General features: G+C 44.2%; 1 protein-coding gene across 1 annotated transcript; it reads left to right on the top strand.

Moving 5' to 3' along the window:
* The first annotated feature begins 2,018 nt into the window (after window positions 1-2,018).
* On the top strand, window positions 2,019-10,159 carry DDX47 (DEAD-box helicase 47). Its single transcript, XM_076336261.1, has 12 exons — window positions 2,019-2,153; window positions 2,912-3,005; window positions 4,486-4,674; window positions 5,351-5,422; window positions 5,962-6,080; window positions 6,606-6,677; window positions 6,799-6,915; window positions 7,073-7,219; window positions 7,525-7,662; window positions 9,068-9,138; window positions 9,676-9,805; window positions 9,899-10,159. The coding sequence occupies exons 1-12, from the start codon at window positions 2,058-2,060 to the stop codon at window positions 10,019-10,021; spliced, it is 1,368 nt and encodes a 455-aa protein (XP_076192376.1). The 5' UTR covers window positions 2,019-2,057; the 3' UTR covers window positions 10,022-10,159.
* Window positions 10,160-13,487: the final 3,328 nt, after the last annotated feature.

The raw sequence follows: 13,487 nt of genomic DNA on the forward strand, positions 1-13,487 counted from the left end.
TACATCTACTGACAAAAGGGATTTAGCCAAACTTGAATTTCACCAGAATAGAATTGCTCCACCCTGCTCCCCACCAAAACAGCACCTACTGTATTATATGGGCAATGAGTTCAACAAAGAATCACAAGCCGTGACTTCCCGTCACATGCCTGACTCTATTTCCTGAGGCATCCCAGTGACCCTTATACGGGTTCATGTCTAAGTACTGGCCAGGCTTAACCTTCAGCACTAACGATATATAGCGAGCTCATGGCTCAGACTGCTGTAATTTTTGAAACATATGATCAGAACTAGCATCTACATTGGATGTTTCTTGGTTTTTTGTTTCAGGTTTTTTTATTTATTTTAAAATCATTGCTCCTGAGCACAGCGGGATGCAGCAGTTTCATTTCCAGTGCTGCCCAGTGAATTGTTTCAGGTTTCCTCTCCTTTCCCTGTCACGCAGAGAGTTTGTTCGGATTTCCTCTCACTTTCCTCATTGTTCTGGGAGCAGAGGAAATGGCACGCTTGGAATCCAGTGACAGATGCTCAGGTACGTCAGCATTTCCACTGCGAGCACACCCAGCCGGGCTTCCCAACCAGCAAGAGAGAGGGAGGTCTGCTCAAAAACGCAGTCACGAGTTCCGTTTTGCAGTTGGCTCTGCTGTCCTTTCGAAGACTGAGCTCTTTGATACGTTAGCATCCTTTTCCTTAAAACAAAGCATGTTCACCTAGCTGAAAGGTTGCCCTGCTGCAATCAGCATTGGGACTACAGATCAGAGAAGCCACACCCAGACCAGATGGAAACCAATGAGCTTAGGAACTACCATCATGACTTGATATTTTGATGCTGCTGTCCGTTGAAGGGCACTAAATCCATCACCATTTTCACCTCTCACTGCGCACTTGCAGGCTCCCTGCCTGAGTCACAACAGCAGCAATCAAGAGAGCTGGGGGAGCGTTTGCATCTATTCCCATCCCCTATTCTCTCATTTCATGCTGTGAGTTGCCACAGTACAGTTTATTTTATGTATTTCTGGCACTTTAAAGGTGCACACTGGCAGTTACCGTAAACAGGAAAACAAGGTGGAACAATGACGGTTCTTGACTTTTCTTTTTTTCCTTTCACTAGTACTTCAAAATGTTTCATAGCACCACTTCTGAAGAAGTTAATTTGCCCCTTTTTATGTATTATATATGTAAGTTTATATATATTCTTCTATTTTTGTGCCTGGCTAACTCATTTTGTCTTGTTCTTTTGCAGCTGTAGAATTTATGAATACGGAACACCATCACGCACAACTGCCTAAGCAATGCAAATGCAGAGCTGCAGGCCAGAGGCTCAGCTATTTGCGGGTAATGCCAAGCAGGCAGGTTTTCACACAGCCAGTTCAGCGTGCTCTTACCCCAATACAGGTGGCTATAGCCTCATAACTCCCCCTTCCCTGGAGACCTCTCTGGAGTTGAGTGAAAACCCACCCACAGCTTCTAATTCAGCAAAGCATAGCACTCGTCACATGAATCGACCCCCTTTGCAGAAGCATAAGCCCAATTAAGTTTAAAGAAACCAAGTCTTAAACACATTTAGAAGAGAGGCCTCCGCAAGTGTGCTGCTTAATGACCTTGTGCAGAGTCAGGATGTTTCCGCAGACATGGCAACTCGGCCGACGTCGGCTCCTTTCCATCGGGAGAGGAGAAAATGACTGCATTCGGTACCCCCGGCATTACACCCACTTCCCAGAGGGCTGCACTCTGAGGAGCTCCGGATGCAGAAGACGCCTCCTGACCTCAAAAAACCGAGACCGCCTGTACCTCACACGGCAGCACTACCGCCGCCGCAGTGCTTTCGCGGCGCGGCGCGGCCTGCCCGCCCGGAGCGCCGACCCGGCTCCAGCCGCCGACAGCGGCGGCGAAAGCGACCTGCTCCGACGGGTAAGAGCGGCCGCGCGTGGCCCCTCGAGCCCCGCCCCACCCGCTCCGATTGGCTCTGTCCTGCGAACTACAAATCCCGTAACAACCCGGAAGGAGACTACAACTCCCAGAGTGCTCTGCGCCGCGTTAGGCGGGGACGATCCAAAATGGCGGCAGGGGACGGGGAAGGGCAGGCTGTGGAGCCGGAGGCAGTGGTGGAGCCGGAGGCGGCGGTAGAAGAGCCGCGAAGCTTCAAGGACCTGGTGAGGCCGGGCTGGAGCTGCTTCTGCCCCCGCTGCTCCCTCCCCCATCCCGAGGAGCACCCTTCTGCCCCTACCCCGCATATCAGGCCCGTGGGGGGGCGGGGAAGAGCGCTCCTCGGAGAGCCCCGCGTACCAGGCCGTGCCCCACGCCGCCCCGCTGTGCTTGCTCCGTCGTGGAGCAGGCCCCGGGCTGCAGGTCTCCGCGGGTTGGAGGCGGCCTCAGGCCCGGCGGAGCCGCCGGTGCACGGAGGGCAGACACGTGCGCCGCCGTCGCTCGGCGCGGGCGTGGTGCTGTGCCCGGGCGGGAGGTCTGGGGTGTTTAGGCCTCTGCTCCGGTGGGGGTGGCGTTTGCGCTCCGGTCTGTGCTCCTCAGCCGGCTGTCAGTGTTTTCAGTTGTGTTAATTTGCCCAGGTATTTTCCTTTTTGCATGCTCATGGGATACCCCTAGAGGGGACGAAAGACAGCTGGGTGTGTGTGGAAAGCTGCTTGTGTAAACTAGAAAAAAAAAAAAAAGATTGGTTTCTTACTGATGGCAGTCACCTCTAACAATTTTGAACAAATCTATCAAGTTACTGATGGAGGTGGGGTCACTGTGAGCAGCCTGCCCTTTCATGTAGTTGCACTGAGGGCCTGATGGGGTTGTCTTTGCTAGAGACAAGCTTCACTCTGTTGCAGTGTATATTTAACTTAAGTCTATGATTTAATTTAGGTCTCCTTGGTGATGTCTGTTTCCCTTTTCTCTTTTCACTAATGTTCAGGGAGTGACAGATGTCCTGTGTGAAGCTTGTGACCAGTTAGGATGGAAGATGCCAACAAAGATCCAAGTTGAGGCTATTCCAGTAGCTCTCCAAGGTGAGCAGTGTGCTTCTCTGATCCTGAATCTGGGGATGCTCCAGGACCTCTATGTGAATGAATTTTGCTGAGTGAGAAGTGGCAGGGATGAGAGTGTTCTTGCTGCTTCATTGAAGATCTCTGTCTAGAAGTAGTTTCTGTGTTTATTCTTGTGTCTTTCCCAGGTGGAGCTTGGAATGCTAATTTCTCCTATAACGCTGCCTGTAATTGCAAACGTTCAAATGGGTACATGCATGGGTTCTTGAGTGTTCACTGCTGTTGTGTAGTTCTGACGCTCCACATTAAATAGAATTGTTGTCAATCATTTGAGCTGCTAGTCTGCATTGACCATTTTCTTTCTGAAATACTCAAGGATACACAGGAAACTTCTTGATAGATTTAGGACTGTGCCTCTTCTGGTAGAGACCTTCAATGTGTGTCTGAAGTTGGAGATGCCTTGACTGATTACATAGCTTGTATAATCGGCTTTGCTGTGAGCAGGCAATTCTTTGAAATTAGATTTCTGGAGTGAGTAACAACCGAACCACAGTGACTTTCTGTAAACATCCTGGAATTACAGGAAAATAAATAACTGAATTCAGCAAATGTTTCTGCCTCTAGAATGTTTGTTGTTTTTTTAAAAAAAACCCACAAACACTGTGAAGCAGGAATAGAACAATGTAGTACCAGAATGGGAATAAACTTTCAGTGTCTACTCTGTTCTAGTAATTAACTGTTGTCAGCCTCTTCTACTCCACATAAAAGATTCTCTTAAAACCCAAAACAAAGAAAAGAAAAGTAAGATTGCATTCCTGAGAAGTTGTTTCCAGTTTAAGGCCTGTTGGCAGCATGTTCTTCTCAGCTGTAGGAGTTTAGGAGGTCAGAATGGATCCTACTGATGAGTTCTACCCTGTTGCCTGCATTGTTTTTGGGCAAAGGACTTGCTGTCCTAATCCTTCCTGCTGCAAACTGGTTTAGATTACTCTCTTAATCAATGGCACAAAGTAGATTGTGGCTTGTAAAATGTGAGTTTGGTAGTGCTGTTGTCTTGTAGCTGGTATGACCTAAGTCTCAAACACTGGAGTCTATTTCCTTGTAAGCCAGTAAACAGACAACAGTTGGTCTAGAATACTTAGCCAGATAGAAGCAATAGGCTGTAAATTGACTGACAGGTTTGAGAAATAATAAAGTAAAGCTTTTTTTGAACCTAAAGTTTGTATGAAAACCTGTATATTGGTAGAAGTTTAACTAGAGAATGAAAGGCATTGAGACTGTAATTTATTGTACAAATGAAGTCACACTCTAAAAACGCTGCAGAGATGTTCTGAAATTCTTTGTTTTGGCTCTTTGTTCTCCTTTACCCTTTGTGTGTCTCCTCTTTCCGCCCCCCCCCCCCCCCCCCCCTTAGGGAATTATTGTGCTTTATTGTACAGTGCTTTGAAGGCTTCTTTCTCTAGTCTAGATTTGTAACAGTTTTTGCCCTCCTTGCTGCTCCTTGTAGGCAGAGATATCATTGGACTGGCAGAAACTGGCTCTGGAAAAACAGGAGCCTTTGCTTTACCAATTCTTCAAGCACTACTGGAAACACCTCAGCGATTATTTGCTCTTGTCCTCACACCGACAAGGGAGCTGGCCTTCCAAATCTCAGAGCAGTTTGAAGCTCTTGGATCCTCCATCGGTGTCCACAGTAGTAAGTAGCTTTGTGATATTGGAGCAGTTTTCCTGAAGACTGAAGTTTGTCAGCTCTAGATTGCAAAGGGAAAAGTAGAGAGTATTTGTATGGAGGGTTGAACAAAAGGTGAGAAAAGCTTGTGATGCTGGAAGACAGAGATCTGGTATCAGGTCTGGGAAAGAAAGACTGTATGGTCTTTCCTCATGGAGTGGTCTGCAGCTCTTCTGCATTTTATGTCCAAACAGTTAAAGATGGAAGTAGGAGAGAATCTTAATAGTAAATTTGTGTCAAGTGAAATTGCATAGAGCTCCACTCTATAGTGTGATGTAGTTTAATCTTTCCTTCAGACTGTCTGTATTGGTTCTTTACATATTCTCTACAAACATAAAAGCTTTGTGGGTATTTTTAGAATTCCTAGATTTTTGCAGCTGAGTTAAGCTGCAAGGAATAGATTCTGCCTGTAGCTCTTCAACTGTGAAAATAAAATACTCAGGGCCAGTAAGGACTTAATTGTGTGGCTTAAGAGGCCTGGGAAAGTCAGGTGTGCTAAAATAAAGTGAATTCTCATAAAGATAAGTAGCCTTTCATTTGTACAGAGTTGTTCTGGATGGCAGGGAGTAGGAGGAAACGCTATGGTGCCGGGGGCTAGCTGGTGCTACACTGAGAGATTCACTATATTCTATTTGTCCTGCAGCGGTTATTGTGGGTGGAATTGACACGATGTCTCAAGCTCTGGCCTTAGCCAAGAAACCACATGTTATAATTGGTAAGTTAACGTGCTGGGGGTACGAGATATGAATATTATTGAACCGCAGTTGTCCAAAGAAAGAGTGCCAAAAGGTTTTGTGCATTTGAAGGAGAAGTGAGAGAGTACATAATTTATTTTTGTCCTGAGATCTGAGTACTGGCTTATTAATGTTTCTAGAGTATACACCAGTAGCCTTGCTGCTACAAGCTCATTCCAAAGCATTCCTGCTAGACTGCCTTTGGCTTGGTTTTTCATTCTCAAGTATGCAAAATGCTGGTCTCATCCCTCTCAGTACAATTTGCCTACAGTCTGTTTTGTTTTGCTTTTTTTTTTCTAGGGGGAGGGGTGGAAGGAGGGCATTCTGCAGAGAGTCTGGCTCCATTAGTCTTATTTCAAAACACTTTGAAGATATTCTTCGAAAGAGTCCTTCCCATAAAGCAATCTGCCTTTACGTCTCTTGGGCAAAAAGTCCCATTTCTGTACGGATGACTCTCTTGCTTCCTTGGATCTCTTCCTTTGCTTTAATTCTAAATGTGCTCTCGTGATTTTGTTGGTAGCAACCCCTGGCCGTCTAGTTGATCATCTGGAGAACACAAAGGGCTTCAACTTACGAGCTCTGAAGTTCCTAGTGATGGATGAGGCTGACCGGATCCTTAACATGGATTTTGAGACAGAGGTAGGAATCTGCCAAAAGAAGAGTTTAGAACACCAGATGAGTCCCTCTAAAATTGCTTTGTACAGTCATGTAGTAAACACTGATCTGTTCTGTAGAAATTAATAGCAAATTGTAACTAAGATCTTATAATTGCACAAAAGTCTACAGTGAGAGCAGAACTTAGTATACTGAGTTCTGCAGAGCACTAGCAAGACAGTAGGAGGCATTTTGTCTCTGAAATCTACTGGTTTCTCTGGAGCGCCTCACATTGACACAGTTCCTGTAGAACACAATCACATGCATGTTCCTGCAGGAATATTGCCTGGTATTTGCACTGCTATTGGATTTCTGGAGTTCACACTGCCTAATTGTCAACAAGCCATCAGCCTACACATTCCCTTTAGAAGAGGGGAAATTTATTCCTACTGTGAGTCTTAAGTTGCACACATGCATTACTCTTCATTTGGATGATCATTATATTTGGAGGAGGCTTATGTCTTGATTGCTGTTGTATTCAGCATTTCCGTTTCCTTTACATTTTTACAGGTAGATAAGATATTAAAAGTGATTCCTCGAGACAGGAAGACATTCCTGTTTTCTGCTACCATGACCAAGAAGGTGAGAGCAGAGTACTCTGCATTAGTTCTTCCATCAGGCTATACTGTTGACTAGACTGTGCGATACAGGTTTCTGACAAGATCTCCGTCCATCTCGTACTAACTTACATTGATATTCCCAGGTTCAAAAACTCCAGCGTGCTGCTCTGAAGAATCCTGTTAAATGTGCTGTTTCTTCCAAGTATCAGACAGTTGAAACTCTACAGCAGTACTACATTTTCATCCCATCCAAATTCAAGGTAATGCCACTTCTGTTTCTTCCCTCTTCCGATTGTGTCTTGTCTTCTTGTTTCCACATCTGCCAAATATCTTGTCATCTTCTCTGGCTTATACCTACTCCTTAATGTGGCTTATGTGATTATCTTTTTTTTCTTTCTCTTCTCTGTTTCTTTACAGGACAGCTACTTGGTTTATATCTTGAATGAACTAGCTGGAAACTCTTTCATGATATTCTGTAGTACGTGTAACAATACTCAGAGGACTGCTCTACTGCTCCGCAACCTGGGGTTCACTGCCATTCCTCTCCATGGGCAGATGAGTCAGGTATGGGCATACCCCACAGAATGGAGTAGACAGGAGACTTGTCGCTTGGGAAATGGGCTGCACCATACTGAGTCACAATTACCTTGCAGAAGGAGTATTCCACAGCTAGTGGACTGGACTGATCCCTAGAAAGTTAACTCATGTGAATGCTGCCACTGATTCTGTAATAGTTCAAAAAGAAATTAGAGAAGTGAGATTTTTGAGTAGTTTCTCCCCCGGTTCTTCTGTACCAGTATTTCAACAAGAGCATATTAACCAGAATGAGCGTTATCCTCTCATTCCCTTTTTGTCCTCCTCTCTTCCAGAATAAACGCTTGGGCTCTCTAAACAAGTTCAAGGCAAAGGCACGTTCTATTCTGCTGGCTACTGATGTTGCAAGCAGAGGTCTGGACATCCCACATGTAGATGTGGTAATAAACTTTGATATTCCTACGCACTCTAAGGTAAGCTAGTCTATGTGCTAGCTGAGAGCTTCTGGTCACCGGGAGGCATAGTGAAGCTAGACAAAGGAACAAAGACACCTTTTCTCTGTTCTGCTGACTGGAAGTCTAGTTCACACTTCTGTAGATTAGAAGATGTAGTTCAGCCTCTGCAATTGAGTTGGTATCTCAGTTTGGTTGGGTGGCCTCATCTGGATTGTAGAACTGATCCCATAAGTGAAGAGAGGAAACGAGGGATGTTCTGTGTCTTTGTATTTCTGCTCAGAGTATGTGTTTTGCCATATTACATTAAAGGGCTTCTAGACTTTGAAAATAGTTTTAACATATTACTAGTTTCAGGTAGTCATCTCTGTTCCTGTCATCCAGGTCTGCCTTCACATTTTAAACTGTGTTTTTTTTTAAAAAAAAAAAAAAGTAAAAATTCTCCCATTATGTTCAATGAGGATTTAATCAAGAAAGATGTCTTTAATATGTTTCACCTTCACATCACAAAAGTACAGCAAACTGAAAAAAAGTGCGTTACTAACTTTCTACCTTACAGAAAGTATAGTATTATCTTAGGGGTCTGACTTTGTTTCCCAGCCTAGTTTCAGAAAGCATACCATTAACATGCATTTCAGGAATTGCTGTTGTTCCTTATAATGATCAAAGATTCTACACATTGCAAACAGAAGTAAGTATGGTGGTTCTTTTGAAGACGCTGCTTTTGACATTGTTAAAGGACAAAAGTTAAAAAAAATAATGGTGGGGGCAGCAGCTTGAATGACGTCATTAGAGTTTTTGTGTCCCTCCCTCTCGTCTAACCATGTCACAGAACACATCCTTTCTCATGATGCTTCCTTTCTCCACAGATCCTACATGGAGAAGGGAATATTGTAATTTCCATAATGCAGTACAAAACCTGGAAAACAGCCTAGAACCATATAAACAGAAGACGCTCAATAGATCAGACGCTTCCAAATTGTTTTCATTCATCCTTCCTTTCACTGTGCTTGCCAAATTTAAATCTACTTGCCAGAGAGTTTGCCTGAAAGACAGACTATGTAGAGTACTAGATCCCAAGACTGAAAATGCAGGCATTGGCTCACTTTAAATATTAGCTTTCCAAGGAATTGGTAGTTCATTAGTAAAGTCATGTATCACAACTTTTGTCCTGCAATCTTGAATAGTTGGAGGTGGTCTTTTCCTTTAGAAAGAGAAGAACTCAAACATTAAAACCAAAGATATGCCTCCACAAGCCAGCATCTTCTCAAATCCTAATCCTGCACACGGTCCCAAGTATTTAATCCTGGCTGTATTTTCTCCCCTTTTTCTTTCCTAAAGAAAAATTATATGGGCTGATTTCCCATAACTTCTGTTCTGTGTTTGGTGCACATATCTTATTGCTTATCAAGAAAATTGTTTTCAGGATTATATTCATCGTGTTGGGAGAACAGCTCGAGCTGGGAGATCTGGCAAATCTATCACTTTTGTCACACAGTAAGTGTTAAAATGTGGCAGACTTATTCTTCCCAGCTGTATTTCAGAGCAGAAGACATCTGACCTCATCCTGGGTGGGAGGAAAATACTACTTTTCATTTTGAGGTGCCAGTTGGATTTATTTAATTAAAGGGGAGAGAATTCAAAGCCCAGGGTGGGGAGGGAGAAAGGTCTGGGATAAATTCTAGAAGCAGGCATGTAATGAGCAGAACTAACTGTTTATAACTTGATTATATAATATACATACATTTTTATAATATATAATGCAGGTTAAGTAAGTGTGGTTTTTTTAAGTACTGAAGTATTTGTCTAAAAAAAGCCTTTGCCAAATACTTCTGAACAGAGATGAGCTGAATAAATCAGTGAAGCCATCCCGAACGATGGCATCATTCGAATGCAATTAAGAGTTGCTTATGAGACCATCAGCACAAGCTAACAATATCTGTGGGCTGGAGATAAGGGGTGATGTCTCTGGGTGGTGACAGCTGAAGCACTCTCAGGAGGGCTGATTCAACCTGGTGTCTTGTCTTTTCTCAGGTATGATGTAGAGCTGTTCCAGCGCATTGAACACCTGATTGGCAAGAAGCTGCCAGCATTCCCCATGCAAGAGGAAGAAGTTATGATGCTGACAGAGCGCGTGGCTGAGGCCCAGAGATTTGCTCGAATGGTGGGTGGTGGCTTTTTGTCCCTCTACTTGCTGTTGTAGTCTGAATTTCCTCGTGTGCCAGAACTCTTGGTCAATCTCTTGATTGCATTGCAGGAGCTGCGGGAGCAGGGAGAGAAGAAGCGATCTCGGAATGATAATGATGATGATACAGAAGAAGCTATTGGTGTCAGGAATAAGGTGGCAGGTGGGAAAAAGAAGAAAAGGAAAACCTTCTAGCTCAGTATTTGGACAGACTTTATTTTATTTTTTCTCTTTATGGCTACATGAACTCGGCAAAAATGGTCTACCAAGCCTTCTCCAGTGGATTTTTTTCAGAACTACTTATTATTAAATTGGGCAGTCTACCTGGAAAACAACTTCCTCTCTTCTGCTTCACCAGTTACACACTGAGCTTGGCCCATTGTGGTTCCATGAGACTAGTCTTCCTTTCAGAGACAGCAGACCTGAAAGCAGTTGTGGGCTGGTCCTGCTCATTCACAAAGAGGTGCAGTGTAGGTGCAGCTTTCCCACTGCTGCAGCCTGTCTCACTACCCAAACTCACTGAGTGCATCTGGGGTCAGATAGGTCTGTCAGAAGAAAGAGAGGAAAAAGTTAAAAGAAGCAACTGAGTTTCCACAGCACAGCTGTGATGCCCTTGCCTTAGTGAAGGGACATGTGACATGGAGAACTCCAAATATATTTTGCTTAATTTTAAAGCTACTTGGTTTTCCTTGTCTTAGCGCTGACCTGTTCTGCTCATTTTGAATATCGGCTCTGCCAGAAGGTTTTCTTATTACATCAGCCTTAGCGACTCAGATGTGACATCAACGCCTTAGATGTTGGCTGAAGAGTGGCCCAGCACAGAGAGAACCTGTTTGGGCAGGATTAGGCTATTCACTGCCTGGAATTCGATCCAGAATCTGTAATGATTGGCAAGATCAAGGAGAGGTCTGGGTTTGGTGGTTTTTTTGTGGCTGATTCCTGTAGTACATACAAGACAACGCAAGAGGGTGGTATTTACATAGGAAAGCAGCTCACAAACTGGGTGGTGGAGAAAAACGGGTATCATAAAGGCCCTTTCTGTGTTGCCCTATTTATTTCTCTGTCTTAGGCAGAGTTCAGTGCCGCATAAGTAGACTCTTGCAAGAATGGGATAAATGTACTTATCTTCATATCAGACCAGAAGGTTAGTGCTAGTTTCCACTGGCAATAAAAATTTTCACAGAGACATTTCTGCTGGTGGGCAGAGGAGGGTGAGAAACTCCTTCGTGATCACTCAACATGAAAATTTAATGTCCGTTAGAACCACTCATAAACTTGGTTTTCTGCTACGTGAAAAGTAATGTTCAAAAGATTCTTTTTAAGGTCTAAGTGGAAAGCAGAAACTACTGCAGTAGTCAAGATGAGCACAATGGTTACTTCATAGTGTCAACATAAATCTAATATACGCATGTATGCTAGTCAGAATGCTTTTATACTTTTGTTTGGGGCAGCACATTTTACAAAATTACAGAAAACACAGCATGGTTAAAACTAATAAGGGGAACATGTTTTTTTCTTTTTTATTTAAAACACCTCTGTTGTCTTCATGAGGAACAAACGTACTCTCTGGTGTAAGAAGAGTGCCAGTGTTCTTACTTTGGTGTTTGGTTTTTTTTTTTAGCAGTTTACTCAAATCTCCCAAATATTCACCTTCAAGTTTGATAGCTCTAAAGCAGTCTAGGATCAGTGGCAGATAAGTAAGGGTACAGATCTTGGGTATGTTGACTGCTAAGAGCATTCTTACAAAGCAGGAAGAGAGTGTGTGTCCTAGTGCAGAGAGGTAGGGGTGGAAGTCCAGTAACGAGAACATGTTAATTCTGTGGGGCCCTTTGGTAGGGATTCCCACAGGTAAAAGGAAACAGCCCTAGAATGCACCACAGAGAGAGGGATAAAATGAGTGAGCATATGGGTGGAGATGCAAATGCTTGTTCCCCATGGAGCAAGGGAACTTTCCTGACTGGCTTTCTGTCCTGCTGGATGCTTGAACAAAATTTCTTATCCTTCACAAGCAGGACAGGGTTGGTCCCGCTATCAGCAAATGAAGATTAAATCCGTCTGAGACTCTGGGTCTCTGGAAAACCTGTCAGTGTTATTCCCAGTTATGTAACGGGTGGCATGCAGAGCCAGTCCCGAACCAATCTTGTAAAATGATGTGAAGGGCAATTTTACTGCTGGAGGAGGTAGGGCAGGATCATTCCTTTCAGACGCAGTATGAGGCTTTCTTTAATAGATCAGTGGAGTCTCTAGCATCTCTCTGTGTTCGTGTGTGGAAGGCTGCAACAGCAGAGGGAATCTGTCTTGCCCCTTGATGGGGTGAATGATTCTCTGTCCCTCCTCTGCAGCTGCAAGAGTAACAGAGGAGAGAAGTAGAGCTGCTCCTTGTAAAAGGGTGCAGAACCTCCTTGAGAGGAGTGACTCCTAGACAGCTGGCCACCTCCCTTGATCTGGAATGACAAGCCATAGAAACACTTGGCACTAGAAAAGCAAAGGTCTCACCACACCCACATTCTCACCAGTGACTCACCTGCCACAGGTATGTGCATTCAAGTTCAGCTAAAAATATCTCAACAGGTTGGAGGGGCAAGAAATAGTTTATTTTGACTATACCATGAGGACTAGGTCAGAGGGTGTTTGTGTAACTGAAGTGGAAGAGGGAGTGTCTAAAGATGTATTTGGTCAAAATAGAATTTGCAGCCAGGCTAAAGCAAAATCTGTAGCTGATCTAATGAAACATGAGGGGAAAAGAATGGAGTAAGACCTGTCTCTGGATAAAAGACAGTTCAGAAAATACCAGCACTGGTACGTGTGTGGCTGCATACTTTCGTAAAACAACTGGCGACAGTGTATTTGTTCAGTCAGGAGGACTCTTGAGGGGCAGTTCTGAAGCACACCTCTCTGCACACCTCTTGAGTCTTTGCACAGCAGGGAGCTGAAGTGGAAGATTAACCTTAGTGTGACGTAAGGCAGGATCGGGCTAACACAACCTGTCATTTTTTTGTGGTTGAAACTCGAGTGAAGTTTCAACAAAAGCTGTGTTCTCAAAAGATGTTCAGTGGGGATGTTTGCAGTTTGAAACAATTCTGCACTTCCAGAGTCCATAACGAGAAGGTGATTGTTTATATACTTGTAATAGGTATTTTAAAAATCAAAACTATAAAACATTATTTAATACGGCATAGGTAGCTACCTCGGGCAGTAAAGAATGGGGATATAGTGTCTTTCATTTAAATGTTCTAGAGCTAGCAGAAGTGGGACAATCCTTTCAAGACGAGGAGTAAAATTAAACATTGATGTCAGTGTGAATAACTGACTTCAAGATAAGTGAGGAGGATAGCTGCAAAAAGTAGCAGTCCCTGCAACCACGCAGTGGTCCAGAGCAGAAGCTGCGCTGAATTGACCTGTCTGAAATGGATTTGGCCGTCTCAGTTCCCCGGTGCCGTGCACCTGCTGCCTAGGGGCTGCAAGGGAAGACGTGGGCAGGAAAGCATAGCTGGGAACCAGGGTGGGGAATCCAGGGCTTTTTTCTGTGGTGGCAGCCTGAGCCTAAGTCTGCGTAAAATAATCACGAGGAGCACAGCCTGTTCCAAGGACCTGGCAGCCCACCTTCCCCCCTGCCCCAAAAAAGTAGAAATGACCAAGAGGGAGAGCTAAGTATGATGAC

The sequence above is a fragment of the Aptenodytes patagonicus genome, chromosome 1, assembly GCF_965638725.1.
Source record: "Aptenodytes patagonicus chromosome 1, bAptPat1.pri.cur, whole genome shotgun sequence".
NCBI lineage: Eukaryota > Metazoa > Chordata > Aves > Sphenisciformes > Spheniscidae > Aptenodytes > Aptenodytes patagonicus.